The sequence below is a fragment of the Dermacentor andersoni genome, chromosome 7, assembly GCF_023375885.2.
Source record: "Dermacentor andersoni chromosome 7, qqDerAnde1_hic_scaffold, whole genome shotgun sequence".
Lineage (NCBI taxonomy): Eukaryota > Metazoa > Arthropoda > Arachnida > Ixodida > Ixodidae > Dermacentor > Dermacentor andersoni.
Genome location: NC_092820.1, coordinates 115,216,735 through 115,237,572, shown reverse-complemented (window position 1 = coordinate 115,237,572; position 20,838 = coordinate 115,216,735). Strand labels below are relative to the sequence as shown.

Genomic DNA, 20,838 nt, shown 5'->3' with positions numbered 1-20,838 from the left:
CCGAAGTGAAAAACAGTGGTTTGGACGTTATGTGTAAAGCTGGAGAAGCATCAAATAGACGCACTACTCTACATAATAGGCGAGCGAGCCTCAGGCATTTACGCAGCATTTGCTTCATTCTAAGAGTTCTCTAAGAGACCATTGTCCCACAGAGGGTAAAAAAATAAGCTGCTGATAATGACGATGGTGACGTTACTGTTGGTGGTGCCTTTAAGCTTCCTAACTTTCAGTGTAAGCGCCACCCCCTTACTTCTGATGCAGTACGCGGAGTTGCGGCAGGAAACATCAGGTTTACGAACTTCTTTGCCTGGACAAATGCTGCTTCTATTTATATTCTCACGGATCTTGCCGTAGATACTTTCTTTAGGCATACACTAAAACTGGTCAAATGTGAAGCAACGCCTTTCTGCAATATCTGACAACAGTACTGGGCTGTGTGCGATGGACGTGAAATCGGCAAAGTTTTGTCTTAACAGCAGACACGCGTTCAATACAGAAAATGTAATATAACCGCTATGAATGCAGCTTTGCCGGCTTGCTGTGTTGTTTTCGTGAGCCTTGTCGAAACGTATGTTGCCACAAACCTTAATTCAACATCAAGATTATACAATTGCGTGACTGCTCTGTGCCAACCTCCGTTATAAATAAATGGAATGAGAACACTAAACCCTAGTTAACTAAACGCCTAAAATTTATATAAATCGCTCCGGCATATTCCGTCTGCAGGAGACTGAATGACTTGATAACAAATGACGAGAACAGATCAATACTATAAGCGAACTCATGCTCTTTAAATGGAATGCACAGTCCTATAATTAAATACCCAGCAAAATGCTCGTGTTGCATTAAACGCAAGAGGAATGACTACATGTTATCCCTGCTCTCAAACGTGGAGGGGAAATTGTGGTGAGGCTCGACCTAAAGCCGAAGAAAGGGGTTTCACCAATAGGCCGATTTTTATTAGTCAAATTACAAGAAGGCAACAAAGACCGAAGCCAAGAACAAAATACGCAAAATTACTTGGGCTGATTACAAGAAATGAAGAAACGGTTAATTTCTGTAAATGAATGTGCATGAAAAGACAAGATTCCGCAGGTGGGTAACGATGCCACAACCTTCGCATTTCAAGTGCGATGCTCTACAAATTGAGCTAATCATTGAGTTTCTTGGGTATTTATGTTTTCTACTAGAGCCCAGAGAGTGTTAGCCAGCGCCACCACTCACAGACCTTGGCGGCGGATGTGGAACATCCTTTGGGCCGCCGGCGTTTCGACAACGTGATCTCCTTGGGTGAAGGCAACCGGTCATTAAACACACACATGCTACTTAAGGCATCAATGTCACCAGCTTCGAGACCCTCGTTATGTAATTAACGAGAACAAAGGGGGCTAGCTGAGGTACCTAGTTTTTATTAGTCATACGATAAGAAGGCCACAAACACTGACACCAAGGACAACATAGGTGAACTTACTTGTGCCTAATAAATGAAATAAAGGAACGATAAATTAATGCAAATGAAAGTAGATTAAAAAATCTTTCTGCAGGTGGGGAACGATCTCAGAAACTTCGCATTTCGCCTGCGATGCTCTGCCAATTGAGCTGTCGCGGCTCCGTTTCCACATCCACTTAAAGCAGAGCATTTAAACTCGCATTAAAGCGAAGCTTTCTTTGCCTCTTTGTTCGACTTTCCCGCTACTGCGGTTGTGGGCTGCTATGGCTGCTGCTGCCGCGCACAGATCGTCGGGGGGTGCGTTTGTATAGATGACAGGCGCGAGTAAGAGACGAAATGTGACGGGAGAAACTCGTTTTCACCCCACCGCGTCGAATGTGCACAATACCCTCTGGAGTTCCGTGGCCATCGCCACATTAGCCGCTTGTCAGCTATAATTATCATTGACTACCCTCAGAAGCATTGCAGAAACTGCAGTGCTTCCCTTTCTACTAACTTGCGAGGCCAGACAACGCCGCATATTCTAGCTCAAGGCCGGGAGACAGGCTGCATGACGTAAGCCGGACCGGGCGGGCTCCGGCGGAAGCATAGGAACGCTTCAGCACGATGCCGCACAATAGTTGTGCGTTTGGCTGACTTTTTTTTCGGCTAGGCGTGTAGCACTCTCAATAAAATTGGGCAGAAATATAATATAGACAGACAGATGTCTTCTACACGCACCGGCGTTCTATTCATTTATTCGTTAGAGTTTGCAGCTTACCTTTTTTAGCCTTGTTGTCCGGGTCAGACACCTTGTCATTCAATCGTCGGCAGAAATTTTTGAGGAGAATGTTTGTGCTGCACCACAGCACATATTTCCGCACCACCTCACTCGTCTGTTCCTTTTAACAGACCTGAAACACACTCATAGATTTGTCATACAGACGAATGGTATTGCGAGTCAACCAGTCGCCGGTAGCATCCAAAGCGGTGTTGCTGATGGTTGGTCATGAACTCCCCAAGAAGCACAAAGTTAATCTTGACCTCTTCAAAGCAGTATCTGGCAATTACAATGAATGCTGGAGTCGTCTGGATCAGATCGCCATGTGTCTCATCAGACAACTTACAGGCATCCGCCCTCCTTTCCTTCCATGCTTCCAACCAGTCCAAGAAATCCTTCAAAAAGAAAACCCTTTAGTCGAATGGAGAAGGGTAGACGGGCTTTTGAAAGGCATTCCTTGTCTGAGTCCTTTCAAAGGGGTCTCTACATTGACAAAATTCCACCACCTTACCATTAATTCTATGAAACTGGCGGTTTCTTCTTGATGTTTTAAGTTGTGCTCGGCTCCAATAACTCGAAGTGAATTCGGTCCGGACTCACTGAGCATCTGCAAAGCAGGTTTAACTTTTTGTTTCTGAACATCTGTTGGAGAAACAGCCTTTCTCGACAAAGTATAGTGGTACTGCAGTAACTGCTAGGTCTCTAATTTATGTGCGTCTTTGATTCTCTTACAAAGCGCAAGTGCTTCGCTCACACTCAACGGATCAGAAACACTGGTCATTTTCCTTTAACCAGTTGTTGCACATATATTTAAGTACGTGCACTCTATCAATCAAAAAACAATAACCAATCCAGATCTGATGGGTGCGGAAACGCGAAACCATCAGCCAGTAACCTGTCGGTGCGGCTTGGGGGGTCTTGGTCAAAGAATACTTAAAAAGCATCATCGCGCTTCGATTTACAGCGTTGTCGTCAGTCACAACGCACACGACTTTGTATCCAATTTTTTCTAAGCCGCGAATGACGTCTCCGAAAACATTGTGCTGAAATTCCCCATTAGCCTTATGCATAGGCACAATGTGTGGTACCTCCTTAAACTTGCACATGAGGCAGTGCGCCATAAATACAAATGCAGTGTTCGCCGCTTCTGCGTTGTTCAATGTGATACCAGCAATGTTGCCTCCCTTGTTATCAAAAAAGGGTTTTAGGTGAATTTCATCCACCATCAGAGTGCCGCAGATTTGCTGCTCATTCAACTCGGATATCTTCTTGGTCATTTCGCGGAGGAATGTACCGTATTGATGCTCTAAATGCGTGTTCATCCCTAATGATGAGAATATTGAGCGAAGGGTCCTTGGGAGGGACATGATGATGCTCCCGTGACAGCGCATGTACTTGTATGCATGGGGCGATATTGTAAAAAAGTATACAGCAGTACACCATGATGTCAACAGAGTAGCAGCGTGTTTCTTTCTTCTTTTTTTTTTTGACATCAGCTGCATTTTATCAGTGAGCACTTGAATGGTCGGGAAGTTATCGTCTCCTTGGGTTGTACATATTTTCCTCAGAGTAGAAACAACCGTCTCGCAGATGCCCATATCTGCGTTTCCCGAACTTCAACTCACGGCACTGTCGAACCCCTCGACTTCCTCAAGCAACTCCAGCAGCCATCGTTTGCTGTCGACCGCCAACAGAAGAAGCAATTTGGAGCCGAGCCACTTCACTGGTGCTCTTGCGACATTTACTTTTAGAGCTACGCCTGCTTTTATAACAACGAAATATTTAATCCAAGGAGCCTCATCGTTACAAATGTCAGTTGAAATGACGTGTTCACAGCATTCAATCATATGCCAAAATGTCAGCTGCTTGCTTCGAATGAAGTTTGTTAATTCTTTGAAATCGCAAAGCTTGCCTGCTTCGTCCTTATGCTGGGCAGTGATAATTCACCCCGCAAGCACTTTCTCATGGGCATTAGAGTCTAAGCGCACTCGCTTGCTCTCTGGGTACTCTCGTCTAGTCCGTTCTCTGTAAATATAGCTTGGGCCAAACGGGAAGTACTGTCGGTATGGCATCAGGTCGAAGCCGTAAACCTGAGAGCGACGCTGGGACTCTGCAGCCGGTATCAATATAGTTTGTTTCTCGCTTTATGTCTTCGGCTTTAATATGATGCCCGCACAACCAAACAAATAAATATATCCTAGCATAAGTGCACTTACTCGACATCGCGGGCCATGTGTGACGCATTTATACCTTTACGCGCCACAAAGAAGTTGTAAGCAAAGCTTGCAAGCGAACGGTACAAGCAACCTGCTCAGAAAATAATATACATTCAAAATTGCTTACCCTGGTGTTAACTGACACGACCAGGTTTTCCCGTGGGACGGCACGTATCCACGCTTTTCTTGCTTCGTCGGTTTTAGGGAACGAGAAGACGTGCACCTTGGGGTCGGTCTTGCAATTTCCAGTCGGCTGGAATCGGCCCACATAACACGCGATAGACGCCGATGTCAGTCGCCATTGCGGATTCACGCACATAAATATAGATTCAAGCGAACAGCCAAGTTTTGCAGCGACCACGTTCGTTTGACGCACGTTCAAGCATGCACCTGCTGCCGCCGCTGCCGCGCCAGGGACCAAGGCCCCATGCGGATGACGTATGATCACGTGGTGACAGGAGCACACTGGCATGGAATAGTTTACTCTAGGTGGCATTGGACCAGAAGGGACACTGATAAAACTGAGAGGAGGAGAAGTGAAGAGGAGAAGAAGGCGAGGGAGAAGAATAGGCACTTGCCATGCAAGAGTGGGGGGAGGTGACTTGAGAGGGGAAGGAAACCCCATTACTATACGACTGTGGTTGCGGAGACACTAGACAAGCCTAAGCTCAAGGTACGGTACAGTCGTTGCTGCTATTTCTAAAAAATGCATGCCATGAAAATATGTCAAGCGGGCAACTTATGTAGAAGCAGAGCCGCATTAATTAAAGCATACCACAGGGTCCCGAAGATACTACGGAAGCGGTCGACCATCAAATCAACACTTCTGTGCCCGCCGCGCCAGCTTTGCGGCTATGGCATTGCCGGAGGTCTTGTATTTGATTACAATCGTGGCAGGCTCATTTCAATGGAGGCGAAATAGAAAACGCACGTGCACTTATGTTTTGGGACACAATAAAGGAGATCACGCTGTCAAAATTATTCCGGGGTCCACCACTGCGGCTTCCCTCATGATCCGAGCCTCGTTGTGACACGCACAGCCCATAATTCAAGTTTAACACTTCTGCCACACTGCGATGTGCCATGTGAGGGAATGACAACGCTCAACCCTTTAAGAGGTTGTAAAATATAGCACACAACAGCGCCTCGAGCAAACAGCTCTCCCTGTGTGTTCTGTGTACTACGCAGACAAACAGCAGTGGTGTACGCATGGTAAGTTTTTGACATCAAATCACCACTCTAGTGTTAGGCTAAACGCTGAAGAAATTAAGCTTTAGCCGTGAACATCGCCCCTAATTATCCTTAATCACAGCATCCAACACAGAAAGCTTCGTTTACGTCGACTCCCACAGTACGTGGGACCTGCATAACATTTTTTACTATTCCTTTTCTTTGCCCATTGACGCTTTAAGGGACTTTGAATTGGGAATGTATGGATCGGTATTCATGAATGACATGTTAATTGATGAATGTAGCGTATAAGTTTTGCTGAGGATTTCAGTACTCGATTTTTTGCGAGAGGTCTTGCTTAAGTAATTCTCGTTTAACGTGTCGCACAACATTATCTTCCAAAATTATCTTCCAATATGCGAAATATCAAAGTACTTCCAACTCATTGCAAGATACTATATGTTGTTCCAGTTCTTAAATCATGCCAACGAAAAACTCTCGTAATTTATCGTCCAATGTTTCCAATTACGGAAGCTTGCAGAATTGTGGAACATATATAATACAAATAAGTTGGTGCACATATACATAACTTCATGTTTACTCTGTTTTCAGCGTGGACTCAGAAACCGGTTGTCTTGTGTAACGTATTGAACTTAGTGTTTGCCTGAATTCACTGATGCTCTTGATAATCGTAATTCCACCTATTTCCTTTCCCTGTGTATGTATAAGAAATTCGATTCAGTTTCCGCGCAGCCTTTTGCACAATTTTCGAAGGTTTGTTAACATGGACTGATGATCACCTACGTGGCCACAAACAATACATACAGCTGGACGAACAGCAATTCGGAGCTTCGGATTGTGCGTGAGGAGTTCCAAAGCGATGTTTGTTTGGAGCATTACCTTTCGTGCTAAATACGAATCACATGAAGGAACACTTTCAATCATGCATGAGAAACTTACCAGACAACAGGCTTATCCAAGCCAAACTCTTTCTTTTTTTTTTGTAGTGAATGGCAGAGACATTTCCCTATAATAGGTACATGGTGTTTAAAATGGCGAAATAATCTTAACCGAAGAGCTGTTTGTAGGATAAGGTTAAAAAAAGGGCTGCGTATGTTTGCGTATAAATTTAGCAGTACTATTATCAAGAACGTCATTGAATAAACACATCTAGGCGTTGTTCCTGGTCCCCTTCTTATCGTTTCATTGGTACGTTGTGCCAATAGTAGCTAAAGTTTCTAAAACATTACGTTTCGTAACACGTAATACGCGTGCGTTACTTCAAGTTGCAAAAAACCTGCTATAAAGTCACCTGTTAGTTCTAATTTACTTGATGCCTTGCCGGTATGGGACCCCTTCTCCAGGTTCAATAAAGATAAAATTGAAAACCTAAAGTAGATGGCAGTACGATAAGTTCTAAGTAATCCTAAATATAACCTCAAGTTCAGCTCAAGAAGGGCCAGAATAAGGTTACATTTCGGAACATTGGAGCTGCGCATAACGATGCTTTGATTAATGGCATTTACTGCCTTTACAACTCACTAAGTGCTATCAACGGCGACAACTACATGTTTTGGTTCTTTTACCAATCGGCACGTATCAATCACGAACATAAAATCATGCGGCACTTGCAAATTAATGACAATCCATGTATTTCTTTCTAAATTATCCTGAAATGGAATTTCTGACCTACACTGTAGTCGATATTTTTCCTATTCTGCGGTTTCTCAGAATCTGTAGTCTGGGAGAAAAATTACATTGCATACAAAATTTTGACACTTCAGATGGAATGAACGTTCAGCTGCCTACTTAGGTACGTGTGCGATAATATATTGCCACTAAATAACGAATAAATGCGAAATACGTTATTCGTGAACGGGGCTGCAAACAACGCCTCGTTCAACACGAAATCTGATAGAAGCCGTTGCTAGCTGTTTCTTATTCTGAACGTGCTGGCGAGGAATCCCACTTCATTGTGAACATTTCTCTGCGTTCTTGTTTGCATTCATTCTTTTTGAAAGTTGCGAAATGTTCAACTCTGCAGGTCCAGTTGGGATTTCTATCAGGTATGGATATTTTGGCTGGTTTCTGTGCATCTAATGGTGTCTACGCTCGTAACAGTCGGGTGTCATTTTTCTTCAAAAGTGCAGAATGCTTGTTTTTGTAGTACCAGTTGGTGTTATATGTTGGGAAGTGATATGCAGTTTCAGGAATCTACGTATTTAATGGTGCCTATTTCTCTCTTCGTTATATACCCACTGCGTTTTACTGCTCTATATTTGTGCGAACACATCCCATTGGTATTTGTTGTGGTGCGGTGGTTATGTGGTAATAAATATGGGTATATTTAAAAATAGTTCCGTCGTTTCATGAGCTCGGACCACAAAGCACACCGTAGCGGGTGACTCCAGATTATTGTAGCCACCAGTGCAAACAAATAAATCAACATCCCCGTCAAATTTTGTTAGCTTTATCTACACAGTGACAATGACGCTTCTTGTCCACACGTTGCGAACGGGTGTGAGCCATGTTATGTGCTGACGTGTCTCACATGTGCTCCCCCATTTTTCGGCAAAAGACCCGGTAATTCAACCCAGCTCATGCAAGTTCTCACACAATGGCCTCCGTGAAGTTACAAGGACCGTGTGGATACCAAAATTTCAGGTGGGAAACCATTTTTCTCCGATTTAGGAGGATTTTTTCTACGAGCACAGAGTCGCTACCAGCTAAGCCTGAAGAAAGCAGGACCTAGCGGCCGTGCTTAGGCATGCTCCGGCGGGGCCGTCGACCTTGCCGGGGACCTAGAGGCGAAGTTTTTCAAGAAAATGGCGTCCGCTATGCGTGTAGAAGTGGAGGGTGAAGAAATAATGCCGGAGGAAGTTTCTGAGAAATTTGGCTGGGCATCACCGGGGAGAAGACCCAAGAGCAAGAGAGCAAGCTAAGTCGGACGCCGATCAACGGGGGCCCGGCGGCTGCCGGGCATCGTCGCCCACAGCGGAAAAATTTCAAGAGCAAGCTACTCAAGGCAGCGAGGATGCCTGTGTTGCCGAGGCAAGATATCAAGGTCGTCACGCGTCCCAGCGGAGGTCTGAACCTTGGGGAAGTTTCTAGATTCAAAATCAGCCGAGCCATCGTCGCATCTTCGAACGTGAGTGACGAGGAGGTGACGCAAGATGTTGTCTGCCCGAACAAACAGCATAACATAGTCGTTATCAGTACGCCTAAACAAGAGAACGCAGACCGCTACTCGACAGTCAGAAGCCTCACTATCAACGGCACGGCACACGAAGTCAGCGCCTAAGAGACCACCCCCCACGTCACCGTCAAGGGCGTGATCAGGGGTGTCCCGATGACGGAGACTATTCACGATATCAACGACTACGTCTTTCAAGAGTATACTCCCACTGCTATGCAAGCCAACCGCATCGGCAAACGACGACGGTGGTCATCGCATTCGACGGGGACAAGGTCCCAAACTACATCGGATACGGCAACCTGCTGGTCGAGTGTTCGCTGTATCGTAAACAGATCGATATGTGGTACCGGTGTGGTCGCCTCGGTCACCGGATGGACGTTTGTCCTAACCCCGAAGGCAAGATATGCCGTGGTTGCGGCATGAAGAATCGCGAAGAAAGCCACGATTGCAGTATCCCCAAGTGCAGCCTCTGCGGGGGCAACCACTTCACCGCGAACAAGGAGTGTACAGCAAGATTCAAGGCGCCATACGTCGTTCGTAAACGGTGTTGGGAACGTCAGCAACGAGAACAGGTGCAGCAGCAGCGGCAGCAGCCGAGGGGCCAGCGTGGCAACAGACAGCGTGGCAGGCGCCAAGCGGGCGTCGCAGCCGCTCCCAGACAAGGCTAGGGAGAAGCACGAGCGATACCGGGTCACCATCGGCAGCTGGTGCTCGAAGGCGTGAATTTTGTTCGAGGTCCAAGTTGAAGACCCGGCGGAGCAACGGCGCCGAGAAACAGGTGAGCTGGGAAGCGGGGTCTCCCTTCGCTATTGAAAATAGCAATTTCCCTCCCCTCCCCTCCTGTCCTCCCCGCCTTCCAAAGACGAGTGTAGACGCTGTTTGGAATTCAAGGAGATGATAGAGGCAAAACAATCAAATCAAGAGCCAAAACAATCAGATAAAAGCAATGATGGAGCGTATCGAGACGCTCAGTAGAAGAAAGAAAAGTGATAATGACGTCAGTGCAGTTAAAAGGAAGGCACCCAAGAGAGACACCACCTGCTCTACTCCAGCGGCGACGAAGCTGATCACGCCACCGGCGCTCGTTATGTCACCGGCCTTGACGCAGTCAGTGACGCAAGCTCCACAGACAGAAATGGCAGTTGTTGCCATGGAAGAAGAGAAGCCCGAGGCCGCCGTTTCTCCGACAATGGAGTAAGGTCATGAGCACGCTTACGCAAATCCCCAGTCAAGTTTCTCAAGTGTCTGCGCAAGTGAACAGTCTGACAGTAAGAATGGATAATGTGTAGGCCAAATGCAGCCGACTCTCTGTTAGAGTCATGACGTTGGATGCGAAAAATACGCATCTCACCTTTGCCTAGATGAAGTCATCACGACCTAATCTACGGGTCAGGCTGCGGAAAGTTGGTTCCGTGCGCAAATCTACCGCTCAAAAAGTAGAAAATGATGAAGGCTAAAGGAAAGTAGAAAGACACTGCGACGTTATTTCAATGGAACTGTAGGAGTATTAGAAAGAAGATAAGGGAGTTACAACTATACGTTGACGTCAACGTTGACGTCAATTGGACCAGAAACCGGATATCATAGTGTTACAAGAGACCAATGGCCGGGCCAAGCTCGCTGGATATGTTACGTATACGGACCCTAGCGAAAAGGGTACTGCGATCTTGGCCCGCAGCAACATGGCGGCCACACAGCACGTGACCGCTCAGCGAGGCTGCGAACATACGCTCATCGAAATTCACAGAAGAGTGGGGGGGGGCACAAGAACATTTTCGTCCTGAATGCTTATTGCCGACCGTCCAGCAGGGTCATTGACTTTGAAGGCACCATATTGGACTGCATTAAACCAAGACCAAGAACAAGACCGATTTTAGTGCTAGGATATTTCACGAAATCGAGGTGGTTAACGAACCGGGCGTACCGACCAGGACATGCACTAGCACGGTCAGAGACACCACTCCTTATCTGACGCTAGTTCGTGGGAACCTCGACGTAACTTGGCGTAATAATTTACGAACACTTGGCGATATAATTTGTGTAACCCTCGAGGGGACCGACATCAAGGCGAAACTGGGTCAAGCCAACATTACAAACTGGGACCGGTTACATAGAAGCGAAGAGAGTAAAGGCGAGGACTAGGACCAAGACACCAAGACGTATGAGGCGTGGGCCAGAAAGCAACGCGAATTTGTAAAGAAATTTACGCAGAAGATTATTACGACCACGCAAATTCCCTTGGTAGACAGCAGGCTTAGTCACATATGGGCGGCCAGGCATGGTCTTACTCGAAGGTGGAAGAGGCAAAGACATAACAAGAAGCTTCGCAGCCGTATACACGCGCTCAACAAGCAAGTGACCGAGTATGCGGAGCAACTATGCAGGGAAAACTGGAAGGCACGCTGTCTACGACCTGGAAGGCACGCTGTCTACGAAGAAGACTTATAAGCTGTTGCGGCACCTCATAGATCCATTAAGAACCCCGAGCGCTTGCGCTTGAGACCTCACAAGAACAATCGACAGTTACGACGGGGACGGGGAGAAGCTCATTCGTGAAATCAAAAGTGAATACCTCAAGACCGAGAAGAGCGGTAACCCGACTCACGAGTATGAAGGGGCTAGCAACGTCGAGATGGACGAAGCCTTCACCGAACTGGAGCTGGTCGCGGCCATTGATGAAAGTAATCAAGGCAGCGCACCGGGAATTGACGGCGTTACATACAAGATGCTAAAAAATATGAGCGACAAAATCCGAGCTGTACTGCTAAACCTCGCCAACGCGTCCTGCGAGAACGGTTAGTTACCAAAAGAATGGAAAGAAGTGGAGGTGCATTTCATTCCCAAGCCGGGGATACTACCCCACGTCGACAATCTGCGCCCCATCTCCCTCACGCCGTGTGTAGGGAAGGTGGTCAAGCGCACGGTGTTGAATAGACTACAGAGACATTTGGACGTCACTGATCAGATGCCGCCGCCCATGTACGGATTCCGGAGGCACCTGAGCACGCAAGACGTCTTGGCGCAACTACAGGAGCTGGTTATCAAGCAAGCGAAGACCCCTACGCCAAGAGCTATCCTGGCGCTCGATCTCAAGGGGGCCTTCGATATTGTCACACACGAAAGTATTCTCCGTAACCTGCGCCAAACGGGATGCGGAAAGCGAACATTCAAATATGTGCAGGATTTCTTAAGCAAAAGAACGGCAACGATCAAAATTGGAGAGAAGTCGGAATCGATAGCCCTGGGAGACAGAGGCATCCCGCAAGGATTGGTTTTTTCGCCGCTTCACTTCATCCTCGCACTCCTCCCTCTCCCGGCTTTCCTTCAAGACATAGAAGGCATAGATTACGCTCTTTATGCAGACGATATCACTGTGTGGACGTCGAGGGCAGGGTCGGAGAGTTGGATAGAGGAGACCTTTCAGAGAGTGGCAAAGACCGTGCACGAGTTCGCTAAATCGTGCGGCCTCAGTTGCCCGCCACAGAAGTCAGAGTTACTCGTCATCAAGCCAAGGAGAAAGAAAGGAGACCAAGAGAACGTCCGCATCACCATCGACGGGACGGCCATAACGCCCACCACGCAAGCACGTATCCTGGGTGTTATCTTCCAGAACAATGGCAAGCCGGGGGCGTCGATGGACAAAATCAACCTTTCAACGGAACAAATTTCGAACACGATCAGAAAAGTCACAAACAGACAAAGGGGATTGAAGGAGGACGATGCACTGACGCTCGTCCAGGCCTTCGTGACGTTGCGCATTGCGTACACGGTGCCGTACCTCAAGTAACTGAAGAAGGACAGGGACATGTTGAACGTCATTGTACGCATGGCAACGAAGATGGCGCTGGGCATTCTGAAGCATTCTTCGACCGTCAAGCTTCTCGGCATGACCAAGCACAATGTCGTTGAAGCGTTAATAGAAGCTCATCTGTCTAATCAAAGAGTTCGACTCAGTCAAACGTCGGCGGGACGTCGCGTTCTTGCCAAGTTGGGCTGGCAAGAGGCAAAGCAGAAGAAAACGGAGCCGTTACCCAGGTTGTGGCCGCATAAAATCGACAGTAAGACACTGCCTAGAAACATGAGGTCCGGTCGTAACGACGGCCGCAGAGCGGCTCGTAAAGCGGCGTTGACGGAGACTTTGGGTCAAATCGTAGAAGAGGAAGAGGGGGTCACTCTCTGCACAGACGCTTCGTTACCCAAGTTTTCATCGAAAGCCACGCTGGCAGTTACGACACGGGATGTGCTTGTAACCTGCAGCTCCATCAAGAAATCTTTTCCGGAGGTAGCAGAAGAGGCCGCGATAGCGCTAGCACTCGTGCTGCCCAAGGTGGGAAGAATTGTCAGTGACTCGCAAAAGGCGTATAACAGCTACAGAAATGGGTGGGTGTCTCCTGCGGCACTAGATATTCTCAAGAGTAAGCGCGACGTACCTGAAAGGAAAGTTGAGTTGATATGGACTGGCTCACTCTGGGCTGGAGGGCAACAAACTTGCCCACCAGTTCGCCCGAGGGATGGAACACCGGGTAGAGGAAGGTGAGCCACAGTCCATAATTAGTTAAAGAGACATTACGAACCATTACAAGATGGAGAGGCGCCGTTACGCCGATCCTCACAAATCACTTAGCAGAGAACAGCAAGCGATCTACAGGCAGATAAAGGCAGGATCCTTCCCGGACCCTTACCTTAAAAACAATATGTACCCGGAAAGGTACGCGAAGGATTGTAATTTCAGCAAAACTCAGTTAGGCACGCTCCAACACGTCATTGGAGTATGCAATTTAATCAAGGCAATCCCCCCCCCCCCTCTTACCCGCCCCACTACCCTACCCCATCCCTCATCCACCCTTACCGAGCGATGGGGGACCTTGCTAACCAGCACCGCCCTGGAAGACCAGCTCATCCTGATATCCAGGGGCCAGGCGGCTAGGGAAGCATATGGGTCCCGTGAAGAGGGAACCACTTCTATGGACGGCGTCTAAGAAGATGTCGAGCTCGGCTCAATAAAGTTGTTTCTCTCTCTCTCTCTGTTCACACGGCTTCCTTTACTGTTAAGCATTAACTGACATTGCCTTGTTTATTCTTTCGTCTCTTGACTACTCTTTAATGTTTATTATTTTTTCCATTAGACAAATGGTATAAAAATTGGGAACCTACGAGAACACACGAGCAAATCCTTGTTCAAGATGTCGTCAAAGATGATGTGATACGTCCACAGGGTACTGCTGCAATATGTGCTGTATTCAAAGTTACCTTCTTGGGAGGTGAGTGTACTGGATCATTCAGACTGCATATTCGAAGTACCTCTATTACTGACATGTGACCACCCGCTTTCGCGCCTCAGCATTTCGCTAGCGCATCGAGCGATTCAGCATGGAGATGCTGGTTACAGCTTAACGCAACTTTGCCGCATGCTCTCGATCTCAAGGGCACGACAAGTGGCGACGGACAAGCAATGAAAATGCATGATTCGCACATGGTTCCGCCTCAAAGATGCGGCCACGCGACCAGGTACCGTACGGGCGACTTCCACCGTTTCTAGATTACGGGCGTTGATTTTGCCTGACCAGTTTTTTGCAAAACGATGCAGTCGTGTTCAAGTGTACGGTGTAATGTTAACGTGCGCACTAGTTCGAGTATTTGTAATTGAAATTGTGGTTGAGATTACTTCCAAAGCCTTCCAATAGAACTTTTAGGTGACTGTGTGCAAGACGTGCAACATCGGGATTCGTATGCTCACATAATGCTACTACATTTAGGAAAGGTGCACGTGAGCGAGCTTCATGGGTCAGTAGCTAAAGAACGACGGAGCGCACCAGTGTTCAATTGAATCAAATTTTATTGACGTAATACAACTTGCCAAAATGAAATTCCAATAATACATCATCATTAGCCTCAGCTAGTTGGGATTAATTTTTCTATAAATGTAACAAACAGCATTTCACATAACAGCAACATATATGATAGAAACAAAAGTATTTTTGTTCAGATTGTAAAATTTTAAAAGCAATTATAGCAGGCTTATTATGATTCGATACGATTTCATCAGTTTCCTGCACTTAGACAGGTGAGTTTCACAAGATTAGCACACCTATTGTTACATTTGTACAAGCAACACACTTACGTATGTACACAGCATAACGTACAACACGATTGTGCATGGTAGCCAGCGTGGTTGCTTAGTGGCTAGGGTGTTTGGCTGCGAAACACGAGGTCGCGGGTTCGAATCCCGGCCATGGTGGCCGCATTTCGATGCGGGCAAAATGCGAGAACAACCGCGTTGTGATGTTTTTGTGCATGTTAAAAAAAAACCGAGGTGGCCATAATCTTCGGTACCGAACTACGGCGTGCCTCATAATGCGATCGTTGGTTTCGCATGTCGTTGTAACACCCCATTATTTATTTATTTTTTTTATTATACATGGCAGCGAATACAAAATGGTTACTTGTTCTGAAAAAAAAATTTGTTAGCAGTGAATATATTGCGTAGCTTTATATGACCTAAGAAATGTATTTTCAATGCTAAGGAGAAATTTGTATGCTTTCTAGTTCTAATGGAAGGTTGTTCCATACGGCGATGGCATTAAGTTAACCTTTCTCTTACCACATAATGGTTTTTTTTTTTTTTTTGCTGAAGGAGGCAGTTATCTTTTGCTTTGAAACAACATTCGCAGCGAGAGCATAAAAAATGTATGAGGAGACTGGATAGCTGGTGCTAATAGTAGAATAGACCATTAGTGCAGTTTCATAATCAGAGTGGTGAACGGCATGTTATTTAGGCTTCGGAAGAGTGCTAGAGTATGTGCAGTAGAGCCTGAATTTGTCATAAAGCGTATTGCTCTTTTATGGAGCAATTTAATTGTTTATATATAGCCGCGGTATGTGCGACACAACGTAACTTAACAGTAATTTAGATATCTATGAAGTATACTGGAATAAATTACTCGCAATATTGGCATGTCAAATATGTCTCGGCATTTGTGCAAGAGGAAACAAGCTGTACTAAGTTGCCAGCATATTTCGTCAATATGAGATTTTCAGTTCAAGGATTTGTCAAGTAGAACACGAAGCCATTTTGTAAAATTCGCTCGTTCTAGTGCTAATTTATTCATTTTAATTGTACACGAGTGTCCACCCATAATTTTGCGCGGTGAATTTAAAACAACCAACTTTGTTTCCGTCTGTTTAACCTTAGTTTGCTTGAAGAGGACCACTTGTGGATATCATCAAGCTCTGAATTCGCACAAATAAATGTATCATTCGGAGAGTCTTGGTCTGTTGTGAGACTTGCCTAGTCAACATAAATAAATATTCAAGAGTTTTTTTTTTTTTTACGACGCAAGGCAGGTCCTTAATATATTGTGAGAAATATATTTGTCAAAGAACGGAGCCTTGAGGTATACCTACTGTTGTTTCCAAAAACTTGGATTGAGAGATAGCTATTTGCACTGTCTTTTTGCCGTTTTCAATATAATTTGAAAGAATTCTAGGCATATTCCAGGAAGACCATAGCATTCTAGTTTATTGAACAATATGCTGTGGGTGAAAATGTCAAAGGATTTTATTTATCTGAAAAAATACGCCATCAACTCTTCCATCATCCTTGAAGTGGTAGTCATGTACAGATAAAGAAAAGATGGCTGTGTCAGTTATCCTGATCTTTCTATACCGACGCTGAGAGGGCGTAAGATTACTTTGGTGTTATAGCAAATACATAATTTGTTGCACAATTAGCTTTTCGAATACGATATTTATTGTACCTACGATAACGATATCTGTAGTTTCTGTCACGAGCCTTGTGAATCTGCATTCTTTTTAATGATTTAAGAAGGTCTGCATACGTAAATGTAAAAAACGATAACTCTATATTTTTTTCCGAAGGTCACCTCAATGTTGCGGATGACGACCATCTCCCCGAAAACGGTATGTTCTCACAACCGACTGAACATTTCATTGACACAGCGCTATCTAGATTTAGAAATTCACGAGCAGTTATATGTTTAAATTTAAATGTATTAGGATTGCGAGGAGGATATTTAATGTATTGTTCGTTGAGAGCCGTAGCCATTGGCCGAGAATCTACTGTGCAAAAAGAGGTGTTAAACGTCAGAACGACGGTGTCTAATGAACTGGTATGGTGTAATAGTTTTCAGGGGGCTTAAGAAAAGAGTTTATAATACAACATGCTATTCTACAGTTACCCGAATTTTTAAGTAATAAGTTGCTGTACATTTCTTTCTCCTTACTCGACTAAACGCTGCCACTTTATCGCAAGCCAGTCTGAATTCTTGTGCATTTGTGTTTTTTGTCCACGTTTACTTTTGAATGCCAAAAATCTTTCTTCCTTATTTGCGCTAAAAAAACTTTGTTCATCCTTAGAACGACAGAAAGCTGAGCTAGTTGGTAAGGATTCATGATGCAAAAAAAGAGGTGAGGCGTGCGGACAGGACACAAGAGTAGAGAAGTGGACAACACGAACGCCGGCGTTCGTGCTGTCCACTTCTCTACTCTTGTGTCCTGTCTGCACGCCTCACCTCTTTTTTGCTTTTGTTCATCCATTGCTCGCTCCACGGCATCACCTGGAAGTTGTTATGTGGCTTTATGTAGCGGCTTCTTAAGATTTTGAAGCTTAGCTCATTATTCACTTGGGTAATGATTTGGAAAGCAGACATAGACCTGCAGCAACTGCGCCTTTATCTTAGTGATAGGGGAGCGCGGAGAAAACAAGCGAACCTGTCATTAACTCTTCTTCTAAAAAGCCAGACATTCTAACACCGTCTTATTTTTGTCAGTTTGTCGTCTCCTGTCTACAACTAAAGCTCTACATGAAGAGCAGAAATATACTGAGCGTCTCAGTTTTTAGGTCCAGGGGCAGCTTATAGCGAAACTATCGTCTAAGCAATGGCTTTGGGAAAATCATCTCACACTTGAAAGCGGTCACTCACGAAACCATAAAAAAACTTTGAAGAATCATAGGCGACGTCGTGATTAGTCAAGAAGATAACGCACCCAAAACATCGAAAATTGGTATGGTGAGCAACCGAATAAATTGTAGATATCTAATCGCACGTGCATGTAAAATCAGAAAACCGAGTACCTTAGAGCTGGCCCCGCCCTTTGCAGAAACAGTACCCTTTAAGACGTTCCTCCTCTGGCCCCGCGGAACGTGTTAAATAACAGATGAGGAAGACAACGACGGGGACTATGGCGTAGGCGCCAGCGGCACGCTCATGCTATGAAATTGGTGACTATTTATAGCTCAGTGCGAACGCATCTGGAATATTCACTGGGCAACAAACCCGTTTGGCACCCTTCTAACGCGTAACTGTGTGAGGTTGCACGGACTTCAAATTTGAAGAAGATTGGGCGAGACGTCAAAATCAGGACATCTCGCCGCTATTTAGGTGGCGCACTCTGGCCTTGCGACTCTCTCATCAATGAAGGTGGCGTTAGGTGATAATTCAATTGCATCTGAAGCGTCGCTCCCCTAAAAGAACCCGTAGGCAGCAGTCTGAAAACGACCTTGCACGTTGTTCTGTCATTCTCTCGCTACAGAGCTGATGATGCGCGTGTTTTACCGGAGTACACGTATGAGAGAGGAGGGGTTCTGTCATTCTTATGGGGACATTTTCGAGGTGATTTCCTCTAGAAGAATAGCACTATTCTTCACAGAACTAGATGGGAATGTTACATCGGTATGCACGAAGTATGTATTCGCCTACTTATACGGTATCACGCATTGTGGACTTGATAGTCACTAAGTGATCTAATCAAGGGTAATGAAGTACCTACAGTCGAGCGCAAAATACCTACGATCTGCAACAGCTTCGCCGTCGCGCAGATCGTCGCATACGACCGCTACCAGGACACTTGCGCGTGGTGGTAAAGTTACACTGTTGGTGTAAACCCGAAGAGCGCTACGTCGGCAGTTGTCGCGGATGTTCGCTGCTCTCTCTGTCGAAAAAGTCACTGTGCGCTCCCGGAGGTCTCTAATGGCACCATACTCTCGCAGCAAGTCGACGCCCAAGATGAGGTCCCGAGAACAATCGCGGAGTATAAGGCAGCTGGATGGAAACATACACCCACGAATTTGTACGCTGACCGTGCACATGCCCAACGGTGTTACGGTATGCCCGCCAGCAGTACGAACTTGCGTTCCATACCAAGGCGTGATAACTTTTCTGAGTTCCGTCGCTAGTTTTCCGCACGAGATTGCGTAGTCGGCACCCGTGTCCAATAACGCACTAACGTGGTGACCATCGAGCACAACAGGTATGTCTAGCGAGAGTCTGTCGCTGAGTTCGGCTGCTGTCGTCGTTGAATCGTTCTGAATAGACCATGCTCGCGTCGATGGGAGGTCTTCGGAAGGGCGATTATCAGCGGCCTCGCCCCCGAAGGTCGCTGTTCTTAGTTTTCCCGGCGAAGGATTGGCGATCGTCCCTGCGCTGCCATTGGAGAGCTTCTAGGAGCTGGGGAAGATCGCCTTGGGGACAGCGAGCGCGACTTCCGCCGCGGGAACAGTGGCATACCCTGCTGGTTCAGGCACTCTTCAATCGCCTTAGGTCTTTCGCCATATCTGGGCCTTGGTGAATCCGCAGCAAAACCTTGCAGTACGAGGCGGTGGTATGGGCACTCGCGCTATACGCGACCGGCTTCTCCACAGTGATAACACAGAGGCTTTCTGTCCGCGGTATGCCAGACGTCAGATTTCCTTTCGAGTGGGCGCCGATCCTCCATACGTTGCATCGGTTGCGCTGATGGGAGCGGCGAGACGTATGACGCAGCGTAAGACGTGGCGGGGATGAAATGGGTCGGAGCGCGGACAGGGACTCGCCCCAATACTTCCGCATACGACGGCCGCTGCAACTGTGTTGTCACAGGTGGCGCATTGCTGCTTGGAACGGGACCTTGGATCGCTTGCTGCATTTCACTTCTCACGAGGGCAGAAATGGAACCCAGCGTGGGCTGAGGTGGGCAGCTGAGCCGTTGGAGCTCATCACGCACTACCGAGCGGGTAACGTCTCGGACAACGTCCAGGTTCCCAAAGGCAACCGCGTCCGTCAGTGAAGCAGCATTCGCGTGCCTGTCATACGCAGCGGAGCGCTGGTCCGAAGGTGAAGTAGCGTCCATTTGCCTTTCATAGAAAGCTGAGCGCTGGTGCAGCATCTTTTCCATCGTCGTGGCTTCGGTTAAGAATTCTGCCACGGTCATCAGCGGGCTTCGAACCAGGCCAGCAAATAGCTGTTCTTTAATTCCCCGCATTAGATGGCGCAGCTTCTTTTCCTCTGACATGGTAGGATCCACCCGACGGAAGAGGCGCGTCATATCCTCTACGTACGACGTGTACGACGTTACGCTTTCATTCGGCAGATGAATGCGGGATTGGAGAGCCCGTTCGGCTCGTTCGCGGCGATCAGCATTGCTGTATGTCTCCAGCAAGGCACGGCAGAACTCGAGCCACGATTCGAGGAGCCCTTCTCGGTTCTCGTACCAAGTGCGAGCACCGTCCTCCAAGCTGAAGTAGACATTTCTTAACTTCGCCGCGTCACTCCATTCGTTTATCTCGGCAACGCGCTCAAATTGGGCTAGCCAGTCTTCTACATCCTGGAAGATATCCCCGTGGAAGTATTTCGGCACTCGGAGATTCTGCAACAGGTACTGAGTTGCCGTTGTGGCCGTACCTTGCATAATGGTCGAAAGAGAAGTCGATGTTCCTTCCATACTGGTCCGTGGGGGAGTCGACGTTGTTGCGGAGCGATGATCAAGCTCCGGAAGCAATCCTCGGATTCTCCTGCTGGCCCGTTGAACAGGGGTGTCCACTAGTATAGGGCTAATACTCCTGCTACCTGGAGGGGTTTGTGGCATCGGATGAACCGTACCCCGCACCTCCATCAGTTTGGTCACGAAAAGACAAATGCAGATGCACCCGGCGTCGGCGAGACAGACAGCTGTACAAGATGGCGTACACAAAATCAAGCCGGCGTCCTCAGCCTCTACTATTTCTTCAGCGCCCACCTCTTGCCGAGCGCGCGTTCTAGTCACTTCTTTC

The 20,838-nt window shown here is 46.9% G+C and overlaps 1 protein-coding gene across 1 annotated transcript in view; it reads left to right on the top strand.

Moving 5' to 3' along the window:
• The window catches only part of LOC140219596 (uncharacterized), a 59,571-nt gene that overhangs the window by 23,044 nt on the left and 15,689 nt on the right, over window positions 1-20,838 (top strand). Inside the window, exons 5-6 of the mRNA XM_072289507.1 lie at window positions 13,919-14,053; window positions 16,671-16,712. Of these exons, the coding sequence (XP_072145608.1) occupies window positions 13,919-14,053; window positions 16,671-16,712 (177 nt within the window). The remainder of the gene's footprint in view (window positions 1-13,918; window positions 14,054-16,670; window positions 16,713-20,838) is intronic.